This window comes from Prinia subflava, chromosome 5 (assembly GCF_021018805.1).
Source record: "Prinia subflava isolate CZ2003 ecotype Zambia chromosome 5, Cam_Psub_1.2, whole genome shotgun sequence".
Lineage (NCBI taxonomy): Eukaryota > Metazoa > Chordata > Aves > Passeriformes > Cisticolidae > Prinia > Prinia subflava.
In genome coordinates this window covers 62,456,820-62,474,436 of record NC_086251.1, presented here as the reverse complement: position 1 = coordinate 62,474,436, position 17,617 = coordinate 62,456,820, and the positions used below count along the sequence as shown (strand labels likewise).

Below are 17,617 nucleotides of genomic sequence, written 5' to 3'. Positions count from 1 at the left end.
TCTGAGGGATGTAGCAGAGCCTGCAGCAGGAAAAATGAGAGTCTGGACCTCGTTCCTTCGGTGGGAATCATTTTGGGAAGTGTTACTGGAAACAAGAATGCTTTGTGACAGCAAATACGGAATTGTTGGGGTTTGGGGGGACGTGGGACGGTGGGGACAGGGGGGTTCTGCTGGGATGTGCCTCAGCTCCATCCCAGCCTCCTGCCTGGGTGCCTGCAGGGATTTGGTGCCCGTGGAAAAGTGAGAGAACAAAGTTTCCAGCCTGGGACACCCCCGTGCCTGATCATGGCAGGGTTTGCAATCCCAGTCACGCCTGAGGAGCTCTGCCCCAAGACTTTGGGGAGAACCAAGATCCACCTGAGGTCTCCACATTTCCCTGTGCAATGAATCCGTGAGCTCTGGATCTCTGTGGGGAAGAACTTCCTTCTTTCTGGTTCCCATCTCCCCTACAAAGCATGGAAATAACTCAAGAACCACAAGGAAGGCTCTGGGGAGACCTTAGAGAACCTTCCAGAGCCTGAAGGGGCTCCAGGAGAGCTGGAGAGGGACTGGGGACAAGGGCTGGAGGGACAGGACACAGGGAATGGCTTTAAGCTGTAAAAGGGAGATTTGGGTGGGATGTTGGGAAGGAATTCTTGGCTGGGCTGGAATTGCCAGAGCAGCTGTGGCTGCCCCTGGATCCCTGGCAGTGCCCAAGGCCAGGTTGGACACTGGGGCTGGAGCAGCCTGGGACAGGGGGAGGTGTCCCTGCCCTTCCACGATCTCCCATGGCATCCCCAACACCTCCTGAGCTGCTCCACCCCAGCTGGATCTTAATTTTAGCCCAGGAATATTTTCCTTTGGATGAACTCTCTGGGGCAGTGAGAAAGACGAGCTGGAGCTGTGCTTTTCCTGCCTTTATCCCTGTTGGGACGAGAGGAATCACAAACGACCCCTTCAGGGGTTCCTGCCTCCCATGGGCTGCAACTGGAAATAAAACACTTCAAATTTGCTTTTGGACTGTGAGGGACAACCCCTGCAAGGACTGCTCTTCATGGCATGAAAGATAAAATAATGAATGCTTCAGATACTTACGGAGATGTGGATTCACCGGAGCTGGAAAACAGAGAGAAAATAAAATTAATGCAAAGAGAAACTTCTAATTCATCAAAGTTCAGATTATCCTAAATTTCCCCTGGCTGAATATTGAAATTCATCTACTTCACGCCTTAAGAGGCTGGAAGAGAATGAAATCCAAACCTTCACAATGTCCACGATATCCTAAGCATGGGAATGGCTTCCCAGGTTAATCCAGAGGAATCTGCAATGCTCAAACCTGGGAATGGGACTGAAGAAGGGATTATTCTGTGGCTCTGTGGGCAGAAGGATAAATCTGGGGGTGGATGATTGAGGAAAAGGCCCTTCTGCCACAGCCCCACACATGGGAAGCAGAAGGAGGGCTGAGCTCAGAGCTGGAATTGAATTTTATTCACAGAAAATCCAAAATCAAATTTTATCTCCAATGAATGGGGACATCTGGCAATGCCAGAGCATCACTCCAGGTTTTCCTGCTGCCTTTCCTTGCCTTAATCCCAGCCTAAGACTCAGCAAAACCCTGAATTCAATCTGGAGTTTCCAAACCAGCTCTAAATTAGCCCCGGTTTATCTGAAACACGAGCAGTGATTTGCCGCAGTGCAACCTCCCTGAGAAACCCAAATTTTACATCTTTTACCTACAAATTACCTCTGATTCTCCCAAAAACCTCAATTTTTCGGCATCCCTGGGTGACTGAGCCTGGGATTAGCTGGCAGCTGCATGCACTGAGGGCTGATCTGAGCTAAATGCAGGGGTTTGGATGGAAAATCTCCTCCGGTGTCACCTCGAGTCACACAGTTTGGATTGTCACCAGCAGAGCAAAGCCAACGCTCTGTGTCACACCCAGGCACGGAGGCAGACAAGAAAATGAAGGTGGTAGAGCTGAATTTATCCAGCACCATGAACCTGGGGAAAAAACCTTTCAAAAAACAGCCAGGAAAACACCCCCAAAAATCGCAGTTTTGGAGCAGCACAAGGTGTGAGGGTGAGCAGAGGTTGGTGTGTGCTCATCACAGAGGATGAATGAACCAGAAAGGGAATTTCATGGATAATCGAGGTCCCAAATTCCCAAAGCTGACTGAAATCCCTGGAAAATCCATGCCCCTCTCAGGGTGGGGCTGGCCCTGCAGGGAGGGAAATTTTGCTGCTGGAAGATCTCGGGAGGAGCACAAAGTGTCGGGAATGGTTGGGCTTGGTTAGAGCCAGGACAGAGATTCCTTAATTCTCCTGCTGTTGGCTCAGCAAGGAGAATAAAACCTGCAGGAATTTCAGCCTGGTGGTGGGGTTTGGGTTTGGGTGATCTGTTTTGGGCAAGAAATCTTGGGTTGAATGGTTTTTCCCAAAATTTTTAGGTGCAACTGCATGGATGTGGTGACATTTCCCACAGATCCTGGCTGCCTCCCCTTTAAAAAAATAGGGGGATTTGCTCCCTAAAGATAAAAGAATATATGGAAAAAGAATTTTTTATTCTTCCCTGGGAAGGTGGGGAGGGGCTGGATTTTCCCAGAGAAGCTGTGGCTGCCCCTGGATCCCTGGAAGTGTCCAAGGCCAGGCTGGACAGAGCTAAAATCCAACTTCCCTGAGATAGTGGAAGGTGTCCCTGCCCATGGATGGGGTGGAGCTGGATGAGATTTAAGGTTTTTCCAACCCAAACCATTCCAGGATGATTCCATGGCTGCTTCTCCTCTGACAAGAATATTCCAAAGCACTGGGATGAGGGAGAAGGGCTGGCACTGCTCAGAACAAACACACAGAGCCTCACCCACATCCCAAATCCCACTGAACAGCTGGAAATGCACATGCCTGAGGTATCCCCATTGAAAAAACAAAAATAATTCTGGGGGAAAAAAATGCACAAAATTCTCTTAATTCTTTAAAAAAATATTTTCCTGGTGTCTTGTCTTTTCTGGGTATTGTGATTATTTCTTCCATGCCCACATCCCATTAACTGCTTTTCCAGCATGCCAGCATTCCACATGACAACTTTTCCCTCTGATAGCGTTTGTGATATCCTTATTTTACAGCTGATGCCTCAACATCCATTAAAAACCCTGGTGAGGATTTGCTGACACCATTCCCGGGATGAATGCCGGGATAAAAATGCCCATTTTAAGCACAAAAAGCCTCTGCAATTCTGGCTTCTCTCTTCAAAGGGGGATCCATGAGCTAAATTTTAGGTTTAGCTCATGGATAAGGGTCTGGCTCTGGATTTTTTGGAGGCTTTGGATTTGTCAGCATCCAAGCGTTGCTCCAAAATCTGCGGCTTCCTCTCCCCCTGAGGCTGGGATTGGCACTGGCCCCTCCTTGGCACGTGTGGAAGGGGATGCTGTTCACATCTGTGCTAAGGGCACATCCCAGCAGGAATGTTGGTGGGATAAATCCACTTTTCTGCTGCATGGGAATGTCCTCCCTGCAGCCACAGGCTGAGAATGGAAATCCCATCAAGTGGGAAAAGCTCGAGCTCAGCCCAGTCCGGCGTCCCGACCTCAATCGACCTCCTGAGAGCTCCCAGGGCAAAAGCAGCACTAAAAGGAGCAGGAGTGGCTGGAATGGTGGAGTTTTTCCTTGTGGGAATGCCGGCCAGTCCATCAGTCACGGCATAAATTGGGAACCCCATGGATGAAGGCTGCCTGGGAGGATTTGTCTCCCCATCACAGCCGCGTTGGGTTTCCTGCACAGAAATTCCAAATATTTGGATGAAGTTCTGCTCCTGCTGTTTTTTTGGGGAAGAATCCATGTTCTTCCCACGTGTGTGTGCAGAGAGATTGGACTCCCAGCAGTGTCAGGAAATAGGGCAAAGGGGTCCCACAGGGAGCCAAAATCCAGCGGGAATCCCAGGAAAATCTCCATTTGTGTGTCCATAGATTTAATAAACAACCCATCCTTGTTTATCCCGTCCATCCCATCCCTGGCAGTGCCCAAGGCCAGGCTGGACAGGGCCTGGAGCAGCCTGGGATAATGGGAGATGTCCTGCCCATGGCAGGGGCTGGAATGGGACAGGATTTAAGTTCCCTTCCATCCCAACCCATTCTATGATCCCAAATCCTTTCTTTTCCTGAGGTTTTTCTCTCCTGAGCTTTGGGAAATGCAGACTTTGCCAACTCTTCCCTGTCACAGGTGAAACCCCAGCTCCATCCATCCCCAGCAGCAGCAGAGGTGGCACTGAGTGAAATGGGTCCCCACGTCCTTCAGAACTGGTATTTCAGGGATATTTCATGAAATTTTTTTAAACTAAAAAATTATTTTTATTATTAAAAATAATTGAGGATGAGCTGAAGCAGGGCTGAGCTCAGCTCTAATCCCAAAGAATTCCACAAGATGCTCGAGACACTGAATTTTCCCAAGATTTATTCATTATCTTTTATTGTCCATTGGATTTTTTTTTTTTCAATTTGCAGATGATTCTGGAAAGGAATTCTGGATCTCTGGGACGCTTTTGTCCATTCTGCTTGGGATTTTCTGCTTGGACATTTCCCATTATCCCAGGGTGCTCCAATCCCTTCCAGCCTGGCCTTGGACACTTCCATTAATCCAGAGGCAGCCACAAATTCCCTGAACCTGTGCCAGGATTTTCCCCTCATCCTAAAATATTTCCTCCTTAGACCAAAACTGAATCTGTTTAATTCAAAACCATCACCCCTTGCCCTGTTGTTCCAGCTCCTAATCCAAAATCTCTCTCTAAATGTGACACTTCCATAATTCCTTGTTTGCCACCATCTCCCTGCCATGAAATTCCCATTAAAATGAGAAAAAATTCCCCCCAAACACATTCCCAACCCAAACAGCCCCACGATCCCCCAGCCTCCTCTGTCAGGTCCCTCTGGTCCTTTCATTGCAATTTTTACAGCAGGAAAACAAAAGAGAGAAAGAAATTCAGTTATTCATGAAAATAAACATCCCAAAATAGGCATTCGGAGGGATTTAACAGAGGATTGGATTCCTGTGAATATGGGAAAGAGGATAAATGGATGCTGTGGTTTCCTTGTTAAGTTCAAGTGGATTAATCTTTGTCATGGTGACCTTTTAGGGGGAAATTTATAAAGCCCTTCCATTACTTCTTATATAAATTTATGGATTATATAATCTTGCAAAGGACTACAAGCAGTCACTGTTTTTTTAAAGACAATAATTCACATTAAAATAAAAACTGCTCATTTTGGGGGAAAGAAAACAAATTTTGTTTGCAGATTTTTCTTCAAAACTCATCCTTCAAAACCAGGATCAACTGGAAATCTGCTGTTTGGTGAGGTTGGCATTCATTTATTCCAATTTTTCCTTCTATCCTACAAAAATTTGGTTGTGATTTTGGGGTTTGGCTGTTCAGAATTATTTTGGTTGAATGTTTTTGTTGTTAAGGGAGGTTCTGATTTTCCTCCCTCCCCATTTCTCCCCTTCCTTTTGGGATGACCACGCTCATGACATGGGAAATTTATAAAGCCCTTCCATTATTTCTTATATCAATTATAGAATTTATAATCTTGCAAAGGACTACAAACAGTCACTGTTTTTTAAAAGACAATAATTCACATTAAAATAAAAACTGCTCATTCTAGGGGAAAAAAACCTTTGTGGATTTTTCTTCAAAACTCATCAAGAATCAACTTGACACCTCCAATTTCATGAAGTTGACATTAACTTATTCCAACTTTTCCTTATTTCCCACAAAAAATATTGGATGGGATTTTGGGGTTTGGCTGTTCACAGTTTTACCAGTTGGGTGTTCTTGGAGTTAGGAATCATCCAAGAGGTGAGGATTTCCCTCTCTCCCCATTTCTCTCCTGTTGGAACCTTGGGCACTGGGAATTCCAGGTTTTCTGTGCTGCCAGGCACTGACCCTCAGTAGAACACTGCATTGGACCTGAGGATTTTGAGAAGGCTCCCAAAATTGAGTGGCAGCACTGGGATTGTTGGTGCGGAGTTTGGATAGAAATGTGTGATTTCATATGGTGGAAAACTTAGAATTCAAGATTTTAGAATATAGTAATAGATATAAAGTAAGGTGGAGGTTTTAGGGTAGAGGCCAGTCCTTCTTTTTCACCTTCTTTTTCATGGGTCTGGGTGGTTTTTTGTAATTGGGTAGAAAAATCCACATTGCAGACCATGGGTGGTTCATTATTGCGTTAAAAGTAAAAATAATTTTGGTGTCATCTCGTTATTGGATAATTTATGCTTAAAAGGCCTTGGAAAGGGTTAGAGACAGAGCCATTTTCCACTTTTTTAGCCATTAGTCACAAACTTGTGAGACTGTAACATAGATAAGAATTAATAAATCTGAGTCCAAACACAAAAACTGCGTCTCCCAAGCGCTTAATCCCAGCTCTAACAGAAGAAAAGAAGATGGAAAACCAACACCTCCTTTTGGGAACGGCCACGCTCACAGCATTATTCCAGGCCTGGGAACGACCACGCCGTTCAGGGAGCATTCCAGAACATTCCCCACCCACTCTTCCTTGGGTTTGGGCCGGTCCTCACCGCTGTACTTGATGACGCGGATGGTGGAGTCGCCCTCCCCGAAGCGCGTGATGGGCGTCAGGCGCACCTCGTACGCCTCGGGCTTGATCAGCTCCGTCAGGTTGTAGGTGATCAACTCCCCCTTCTGGATGTTCCCGTTCACCGTGATCTCCTGCTCCCACCAGCGCTGCTGGCCCGCCTGCAACACAAAGGGTTCAAAGGTCAGAGGTTCCGGGATTTGTATCCGCGTCAGAAGGCAGGGCAGACCCTGGCAACCTTCAGAATTCCAGAAGAATCAACAAGGAATACAACGAGGGATTCAACAAGGCATGAGAAGACCCAGGTAACCTTCAAAATTCCAGAAGAATCAACAAGGAATACAACGAGGGATTCAACAAGGCATGAGAAGACCCAGGTAACCTTCAAAATTCCAGAAGAATCAACAAGGAATACAACGAGGGATTCAACAAAGCATGGGAAGACCCAGGCAGCCTTCAAAATTCCAAAAGAATCAAGGAATAAAACAAGGGATTCATCAAGGAATGAGAAGACCCAGGCAGCCTTCAAAATTCCAAAAGAATCAACAAGGAATAAAACAAGGGATTCAACAAGGTATGGGAAGACCCAGGCAACCTTCAAAATTCCAGAAGAATCAACAAGGAATACAACGAGGGATTCAACAAGGCATGGGAAGACCCGGCAACCTTCAAAATTCCAGAAGAATCAAGGAATAAAACAAAGGAATTCAACAAGGAATGAGAAGACCCGGGCAACCTTCAAAATTCCAGAAGAATCAACAAGGAATACAACGAGGGATTCAATAAGGCATGGGAAGACCCGGCAACCTTCAAAATTCCAGAAGAATCAACAAGGAATACAACGAGGGATTCAACAAGGCATGGGAAGACCCGGGCAACCTTCAAAATTCCAGAAGAATCAACAAGGAATACAACGAGGGATTCAACAAGGGATGAGAAGACCTGGGCAGCCTTCAAAATTCCAAAAGAATCAAGGAATAAAACAAGGGATTCAACAAGGAATGAGAAGATCCGGGCAACCTTCAAAATTCCAGAAGAATCAACAAGGAATACAACAAAGGATTCAACAAGGGATGAGAAGACCTGGGCAGCCCTCAAAATTCCAAAAGAATCAAGGAATAAAACAAGGGATTCAACAAGGAATGAGAAGACCCAGGTAACCTTCAAAATTCCAGAAGAATCAACAAGGAATACAACGAGAGATTCAACAAAGCATGGGAAGACCCAGGCAGCCTTCAAAATTCCAAAAGAATCACGGAATAAAACAAGGGATTCAACAAGGAATGAGAAGACCCGGGCAACCTTCAAAATTCCAGAAGAATCAAGGAATAAAACAAGGGATTCAACAAGGAATGAGAAGACCCGGGCAACCTTCAAAATTCCAGAAGAATCAACAAGGAATACAATGAGGGATTCAACAAAGCATGGGAAGACCCAGGCAGCCTTCAAAATTCCGAAAGAATCAAGGAATAAAACAAGGGATTCAACAAGGAATGAGAAGACCCGGGCAGCCTTCAAAATTCCAGAAGAACCAACAAGGAATACAACGAGAGATTCAACAAAGCATGGGAAGACCCAGGCAGCCTTCAAAATTCCAAAAGAATCAAGGAATAAAACAAGGGATTCAACAAGGGATGGGAAGACCCGGGCAACCTTCAAAACTCTGAAAGAATCAACAAGGAATACAACAAAGGATTCAACAAGGGATGAGAAGACCTGGGCAACCTTCAAAATTCCAAAAGAATCAAGGAACAAAACAAGGGATTCATCAAGGAATGAGAAGACCCTGGCAGCCTTCAAAATTCCAAAAGAATCAACAAGGAATAAAACGAGGGATTCAACAAGGAATGGGAAGACCCGGGCAACCTTCAAAATTCCAGAAGAATCAACAAGGAATACAACGAGGGATTCAACAAAGCATGGGAAGACCCAGGCAGCCTTCAAAATTCCAAAAGAATCAAGGAATAAAACAAGGGATTCAACAAGGAATGAGAAGACCCGGGCAACCTTCAAAATTCCAGAAGAATCAAGGAATAAAACAAGGGATTCAACAAGGGATGAGAAGACCTGGGCAACCTTCAAAATTCCAGAAGAATCAAGGAATAAAACAAAGGATTCAACAAGGGATGAGAAGACCCGGGCAACCTTCAAAATTCCAAAAGAATCAAGGAATAAAACAAGGGATTCAACAAGGCATGGGAAGACCTGGGCAACCTTCAAAATTCCAGAAGAATCAACAAGGAATACAACGAGGGATTCAACAAAGCATGGGAAGACCCAGGCAGCCTTCAAAATTCCAGAAGAATCAAGGAATAAAACAAAGGAATTCAACAAGGAATGAGAAGACCCGGGCAACCTTCAAAATTCCAAAAGAATCAAGGAATAAAACAAGGGATTCAACAAGGGATGAGAAGACCTGGGCAACCTTCAAAATTCCAGAAGAATCAACAAGGAATACAACGAGGGATTCAACAAGGAATGAGCTTCTTGGACTGTCCCGCCATGGAATATTTCTGTAACAAACCACACCAAAAATCGGGAACATTTCTTCCAGAGATCCAATGGCACTTGGATGTGTTGTGAGGCAGGAAAAGTGGGGAGTTCCCCCAGTTCCTGAGGATTTTGGATGCTCACCAGGCAGGGATTATAGCTAAGGACCAAGGGCCAGTGTGTGGTGATTAAGTTTTAAAAACTAAATGCAATTAAGCTTTTTAAGCCACAATTTATCTCATTATGTCAATGATATCTTTGAGCACTGTAGGACAAAAATTTAAAATATTCCCTATCCCATCTCATCTTTGGCTAAGGAACCACAGAAGCAGAGATTTCCCAAAGAGCTTCAATAATTTACAAGGAAAAATAATTAACAAGGAAAATTTGCCATTTCCCAAACCAGACATGAATTTCTAGCAAATTCAGCCTCTGCTTTGAATCCTTGCCTTTCTTTCCAGAAGCAATAAAATCTCCATTATTTTCTCCTTTTGGAAAGGAAAACAATCAGATTTTTCCTTTCAGGATTATCCCTCCAAAGCCAGGGTTGGATATTGATATTTCTCCATAGGAAGCAACACAGATTTTGATTTTTTTTCCCCTTGCAATCAACACTAGCTCTGGTTTAATCCTTATTTTTCACCATGGAAACCAAAACAAAACTCCAAAACAATAGAAAATTGTCCCTGTGTTGAAAAGAAAACAACCCCGAATTTCCAGCTCTGCTGTGGAATAAATAAATAAATATATAAAATAAATATAGACATATAGAAATATACATGTGTATAATTTATAAATATATGAAGAAACATACAAATATATATAAAATAATACATCAATATATCAAAATACAAATAGATAAATATTTAAATATATTGATAGATTGATATATAAAAAATTCAGGATCTGCCACACCCAACTTTGGTTTTCCCACTTGGAAAACCAACCCAGCATTGGAAATGGAGTCATAATTCCAGGAGCTGCTTCCCAAACTTTGGAAACACTAAAAACTTGGGATGAAAATTATGGAAATAACTGAAAATAAATGCAGCCCGGGACATCCAAAAAATGGGATTTAATTCCTACAACGCCTTGGGGTGCTGGAAACTCCCAGCACTGAACTTGAGGTGCTCTGATTTCAAGCTTCAAGCATCCAAGACTGTTTCCCTTGGAGATTTGGGAATCACTGTGGCTCCCCTGGATGGGAAAGAGCCAAATCCTACTCACCACTTCCCAAAATTCCCTAATGTTAGCCTGTGCTTTTTTCCCATGAAAAAGCCAAGATTGAGGCTTCTAAGAGAAAATCCACCAGAAACAACCATAAAACACAACCCTGCAGCTCAATTCCTATGTCCATAAGAGAAAAGAGAACCAGGATTTGGATGGAAATCCATAAAAATCAGGATTTGGTTGGAAGAGGAATTTTTGAAGGGAAAAAAAATCTCATAATCAAAGCCCTTTTCCTCAAAGATAAGGATGGAACTCACGCCTGGAATTGACTTTGGCCAAGCTGGAATTATGGTTTTCCAACAGTGAGGAATTGATTCTGGCCAAGATGGAATAACAATTTTCCAGGGGTTTGGGAATATTTATGAAGCTCTGATGAAAAATGGGAGCAGTTCCTGGAGCATTTATTTGCATTATCCCGTAATTAATTAAGCAGAGAATATCCACGCTCAAGCAACTTGGAGCACAGGAGGTTTCTCTGGGACAGGACTCCTTTTTTCCTTGGAATTTTTAGGGATCTTTGTTCCCAAAGGAGACAGAAAAGCAAAAGGGGCTGCACATGGAGCAGATTTTTATTCCAGAAGGTTGGAACCACCCTGGTGCTGCCAATAAAAGGAGGAGGTTTATTCCCTGTCTTTTGTTGGAAAACTCTGTTCTCTTAAAGCCTTGGAATTCTGGATTTCCTGAGGAGTCGATCCTCTGGAGTGATTGGAGATTTATTCCTCGTGTGCTCAGATATGTTCATAAAAAATAAACAGCTCCTCACTCCATTGTTCGTGTCCTATTGATTCCCAGCACAAATTCCTTCATTGACTCCACTGGCTGGACAAGAACCTCTTTAATTAATGACAAAGTTAATTGATGACCAAAAAAATTAATGACAAAGTCAATTAATCCATTGGATACTCCATAAAAAACTGTGGCGGTGTTTAAAGTAATTTCTCTGCCATTTATAACCACACAGATTGATTTTCCTTAAAAAAAAAAAAAAAAAAAAAGAGATTTCTTTGGAAGTTTTATATCTGAAACTGGGCTGTTCAGCTCATGGACAAATATTCCATTTGCACATCACAGAGGGAAAATTCCCAGGGAGTGTTTGTGTTATTCCTGCTTTCCTTTGGTAATTCTGACTGGAATATGATCAGAGGTATCCAGGTGAGAACATAAAATTGAGGAGTGGCTCCTGTGTCATCTTCATTCCCAAGGATGGGTTTGGAATGACTCGGTGACGAATGTCTGGGATTCAGGCAGGCTGTAAAGGATGGTCTGTGCTTGATGGCAGAGAATCACGGAATCAGGGAATGTCCTGAGCCGGAGGGACCCACAGGGATCACCCAGCCCTGTCCCTGCCCAGACCCCCAACAATCCCACCCTGGGCACCCCTGGCAGCGCTGCCCAAAGGCTCCTGGAGCTCTGGGGCCGTGCCCATTCCCTGGGGAGCTTTTCCAGGGCTGGTTCCACCCTCTGGGGATGAACCTTCCCTAAAATCCACCCTAAACATTCCCTGTCTGTTCCCTGGGTCCTGTCCCTGTCCCAGGGAACTGAAATCGGAGCTGTCCTCGGGAGGATGTTGAAGACCACAAGGTCTCCTCTCAGCCTCCTCCTCTCCAGCTGCACCATCCTGGTGCCCTCAGCTGCTCCTCACACAATTCCCCTCATTTCTCCTCATTTCTCTTTAATTAATATTTTCATAATCAGCAGAACCCCAAGCCCTGGCGTGTCTTTCTGTGTGGAGCTGGTCCCACCTCCCTGCTCTCCTGCAGCAGCGGTTCCCGGCTCCTGAGAATCCAGCTGGGATCAACAGCTCAGACCCGGCCCAGACTGGGCAGGTGAGGCTTGGCTGGAGCCAGGGACAAACTGATCCAAAGTGTCCAGAGTGGGAGTCAGGCTCTGCTCCCAGGGACCAGCAACAGCACAGGAGGAAATTCAGATGAGCCAAGGGAGGGTCAGGCTGGAGAGCAGGGAAAGGTTCCTCCCCCAGAGGGTGGAATAAGCACTGGAAAAGCTCCCCAGGGAATGGGCACGGCCCCAGAGCTCCAGGAGCCTTTGGGCAGCGCTGCCAGGGGTGCCCAGGGTGGGATTGTTGGGGGGTCTGGGCAGGGACAGGGCTGGGCTGGGTGATCCTTGGGCTCCCTCCAGCTCAGGATATTCCATGATTCCCTGATTTGGCAGTTGCTCGATAAATCTCCTTCCCTGCCTTTTCTGCTCTAAAGCCCATTTAACAATCTTTCCCAATTAAACCATTCCTAATCCAGGAGAACAATCCTGGCATGTAATCGACTTTCTTCTTGCAGGATTAGGCCAACAATCCTCCTGGAATTGCTCCTCCCACTCATTTTTATTATTTCATTATTTTATAACGCTTATCCTGTCGTGTTACTGGCTTTCTCTGAAACATACGTTACAAAATTCTCTTTCTCCCCCTTTTATTTTAAAAACTAAAAATCCTCCAATCTTTAGGAATAAAAAATGTGGAATCCAAGGATGGAGAATGTTTTAGATGGGGCTTTTATGGGCTACAAATGGACACTGAGGAATTCAGGTGTCAGGCACAGCTGGTCCTGAGCCAGATTTATTGTCTGAGGTCTGAAGATGAAAGAGATGGGAGCACTTCAGGGAAAGCTGGGCTGAGGAAGCCTCAAACAGTGAAATCCTCTGGAAATGTGGAAATCAGCTCCGGGTTGGGAGGCAGGGTGGGAAATGTCACTGGGAGAGGGATCCTTTTTATCAGAGTCAAATCAAACTCCAGCACCAAGATCTGCTGAAAGCTGGAGAACTGGGACAGGAACCACTCTGCCTCCTGGATTTCCATCCCAAGGGAGGATAAGAAATGATCTGGGGTGTTCTGGATTAGGAACTGTTCTGTTCTGTTTGGTGAAGAAATGGGAATTTGGGGGATTGCAGAGCTGGGAGAGGGATGTTGTTTCCTTGTTTTGAACAATTTTAAACCCAGGGACAGAGAGTGGAATTTTGGATAAAGGCCTGGAGTGCCAGGACAAGGGGGAATGGCTTCAAACTGTGAGAAAGTAGGGATGGATGGGAGATTGGGAATTGGGAATTCCTGGCTGGGCTGGAATTCCCAGAGCAGCTGTGGCTGCCCCTGGATCCCTGGCAGTGCCCAAGGCCAGGTTGGACACTGGGGCTGGAGCAGCCTGGGACAGTGGGAGGTGTCCCTGCCATGGCAGGGGTGGGGTGGGATTTGGGCTTCCAAGCCACAACATTTTGGGATTCTATGATTCTTTAATCTGAAATGCAATAAATGCATCCTCACTCCCTTTACCCACAGCCATTTATCCAGGGCTGTGGGATCTGAAAATTCTTGCCTCCGTTTTCCAGCCAGTGACCACTCTGCCTTCCCAGGAACCCCTTCCCAGGATATTTGAATCCCCCTGCCCCTGCTCAGCGCTGAGGGACAGCAGAAGTTGAAAATCCACCCAGTCCAAAGGGTGACCACCAGGAAGTGCCAGAGAAATACGCAAATATATATGAAATAAAAAAAAATATATAAATAAAGAAATTGATCAATATTTAAATATACAAATATATAAATAATAAATATTTAAATATATTGATATATAAAGAAATTCAGGATCTGCCACACCCAACTTTGGTTTTCCCACTTGGAAAACCAACCCAGCATTGGAAATGGAGTCCTAATTCCAGGAGCTGCTTCCCAAACCTGGGAAACACCAAAAACCTGGGCAGAAAAATATGGAAACAACTGAAAGGCAACAGAGCCCAGGACACCCAAATAATGGGATTTAATTCCTACAATGCCTTGGGGTGCTGGAAACTCCCAGCACTGAACTGGAGACGCTGGGAGTTTCTGGGATCCCGCTTGGGGCTGTTTGAAGAGATCCTCATTCCCAACCCGCGGACAGCGCAGGCTCCCGGGGCTGGGAATAAAGGCCAGGTGGGAGCTTGAATCTTTTATGTAACAAGCTGGAACAAGCTGCTCTCTGGTTTACAGGGACCAGCTGAATTTTTATGACTCCTTCACAGCAGAGCCGTTCCTTTTCTAGGTCACGGCGGCCGCGGGGACACGGCTGTCACCCGCTGTCACCTGCTGAGAGCAGCCACCGCGGAGATCAGAGCTGCACGCCCTCCCTGGCTGCTCTGGAAAAGTCTCCCTGGCTCGATTTGCTTTCATCCTGCTGGGAGGAAATATCAGTGAGCCAGAGGCGCCCGCCCGGCGCTCCTCGGATGCCGGGAGCCGCTAAACGTTGTCGTTTATTGGGAAGAAAGGGGAATCTGGCTTTGGGGACAGGCAAAGCGTGGGAAGGAAACATCTCCACGTGGTGCCGGAGGAGGCTGGAGCAGCTGCAGGGAGGGAGCTGCTCTGGGATTTCCAGGTGAAGGGTTGGAACCCTGGAGGCTGAGAATTCCAGGCTTTCTGTGTTAGAAGGCGCCGACCCTCGAGCAAGCACCGCGTTTGACTTGGAACAGGCTCCCGAGACGGAGCGATGGCACTGAGGGTGTGGGGTTTGAATGGTGTTGGGTGACCTCACAGCGTGAAAAACGGAGATTTAAGATTTTAGTATATGGTAATAGACATGGGGCAAGATGGAGGCCTTTGGGCGTTGTCTAAGTCCTTCACCTTCACCTTCTTCTTCCTTCTTCCTGGGTTTGGGTTGTTTTCTGCACTCGGGTGAAAAAGCTCCACATTGCAGGCCTTGGGAGGTCATTATTGAGTCAAAAGTATAAATAATACAGGTGTCACCTCGTTATTGGGGGATTGTCACTTAAATAACCTTGGAAAGAGTCGGAGGCGCTCCATTTTACCTTCGGTTTCTGACTTGCTAGTTAGAGCTCAGATAGATAAGAATTAATAAAAACTGATTCCGAACACGAACCTACATTTCCCGTGTCTCCCTCCCGACCTTGGCAGAGAGAAAAAGAAGCCAGAACGGTCCCAGTGGAGCTCCTGGAAAAGCCCAAGGATCTTCTCCAAACCGAGCTCCATGAAGCAGGAGCTGGAGGGGGAGGTCCAAAAGTGGTTTTGTCTCGGTGGATAAACTTCCAGGAGTAGGGAAACCCTCTGAGGGGCATTTGGTGTGGGAAACAGATTTATAGGGAATTTTTGAAGTTTGATAGAAGGTTCACCTAGTATTCATCTGCATGCCAACTTTGAGTTAAATCATGCTGACTTAGAAAGGTTATGGAACAGGACAGATATTGAGAGAGAAATGGAACTGGAAACAAGTTTCAAATTATGATTTCACAAATACACCAGGTATTTTAGAGAAATAAAATTATGAAAAATGCATTGTAGCAAGACTTGCAAAGGGTATTTTTAGATGATTGTCTTAAAAGCATTAGTAGCATCGTGTGGCAAAAGTTAATAGACTAAAAATGATATAATGTATTATAATTAAACAATAGTTTAACTTCTGATTTAAATGATGTAAATTATCTGTACCATCTCACCCTTCACATGAAACTAAATATAGAATAAAAGGCTTTAAAATGCCTCTCAAGAACCCCATCTCTAAGGCAGAAAAAGGAATAATCCAATCATTTGGGACCATTTTTTACACTCTTGGAAAACATTTTTATGGAACAAGCTGCCCAGGGAAGTGCTGGAGTTGCCATCCTGGAAGTGTGGATGTGGCACTTGGGGACATGGATTTGTGGTGGCTCTGGCAGTGCTGGGGAATGGTTGGATCTGCTGGTCTGAGAGGGTTTTTCCAACCTAAATATCCCATGATTGGACACTTAATAAAATCAGCTCCTGGAGCGTTGGTTTCTCCAAAGGCTGACCAGGGAATGCACACGGGGATGCTTGGAAAAGGAAAAAAAAAACCTGGAAGAATCTGGGTCACTGATTTCAAAGCCAAATCCAAAAATGCATCCCTGACATGCAAAAATGAAATGCAGGAATGCAATACTGTTGGGATATCCTTCAGAGGGCTCTTGAGGAGATGGGGAATTGTCCCTCCCGTGCAGGAATGTCTTGGTGCAGACCTTGGCACATTCCAAGGATGCTGAGGGTGACCAGATCCAGGGCGTTCCCCAAATGGGACACCAAGGTTGTCCCCATCCTCCAGCTTCAGGGAGCTCCAAATGAAGGAGCTCAGCAGAGCCCCTGAGGATTGGAAATTCCCTGTGCTCCACACTCCCTTTTCCATGAAAGCTCCATGCAGGAGGATTTGGAACCTCCTGAGCTGTTCTGGGATCCAGACCAGGTGTCTTGACAGTGTCACATGTCCCAGTTCCATGGCTGATTCCTTTGGCCACCAAATTAATCCCAAAGCAAATCCCAGTGTGCCACTGCCACATGAAGGGAGGTCCCACCAGGAAACTCACAGAGCCCAAAGGCTCTCAAAGACAAGTCCAGGACTCGATGATCCTGGTGGATCCCTTCCAGCTCCTTTTCCATGAAAGTTCCATGCAGGAGGATTTGGAACCTCCTGAACTGCTCTAGGATCAAGACCAGGGGTTGTTGATGGTGTCACACGAGGATTTTATGGCTGATTCCCCACGGACACACTTGAGGAGATCTTAAATCCCATCCTGGATGGGCAGGGACACCTCCCACTGTCCCAGCCTGCTCCAAGCCCCAGCCTGGCTTTGGGCACTGCCATGGATCCAGGGGCAGCCAGAGCTGCTCTGGCAATTCCAGCCCAGCCCTCCCCACCCTTCCAGCCAGGAATTCCTTCCCAAGATCCCATCTAAATCTCCTCTTTTCCAGTTTGAAGCCATTCCCTGTGTCCTGTCCCTGCATCCCTTGTCCCCAGTCCCTCTCCAGCTCTCCTGGAGTCCCTTCAGGCCCTGCCAGGGGCTCTGAGCTCTCCCTGGATCCTTCTCCTCTCCAGGTGAGCACCCCCAGCTCTCCCAGCCTGGCTCCACAGGAAGTTTTAACTCCCAGCTCTGAACTCCTTCCAGCAAAATCAGCAGAAATTTCATTTCCAGCAGGATCCATGAATATTTCCCTGATCCATCTGAAGTTTAGAACCAGTTTTAAGCTGCCAGGAACAGCCCTGGCCCAAACCCCACCTTGCTGTTTGCAAATGCAGCCTCAGAGCTGTGAAGCAGCAGCACGGGAGGAATCAGCCCTGAAAAGTGGAAATTGGGAATCACAACCATTCCTGCTCTAATTTAATTTCCCAAAGCCAGGAGCATCAATAAAAAAACGTGTCCCTGCATGGCACAATCCTTTTTTTTTTATTTGTCCAAACTGTCCCTCCCTCATTCCACAAAAAAAACAAAGCTCCTTCAGATTTCCAAAATTAATGTGTGCAGGGAAATCTTTGGGACAGAAAATATTCCCTCGGTGGGGAAAGATTAAAATCCTTTATGGGAGCAACATAAGGAATATTCCAATAAAAATACGGAG

General features: G+C 45.7%; 1 protein-coding gene across 1 annotated transcript in view; it reads right to left on the bottom strand.

Moving 5' to 3' along the window:
- MDGA2 (MAM domain containing glycosylphosphatidylinositol anchor 2) overlaps nucleotides 1–17,617 on the bottom strand; it is a 216,659-nt gene that overhangs the window by 20,990 nt on the left and 178,052 nt on the right. The window contains exons 12-13 of the mRNA XM_063399182.1: nucleotides 6,548–6,725; nucleotides 1,075–1,095 (exon numbers count right to left, since the gene is read on the bottom strand). Of these exons, the coding sequence (XP_063255252.1) occupies nucleotides 1,075–1,095; nucleotides 6,548–6,725 (199 nt within the window). The remainder of the gene's footprint in view (nucleotides 1–1,074; nucleotides 1,096–6,547; nucleotides 6,726–17,617) is intronic.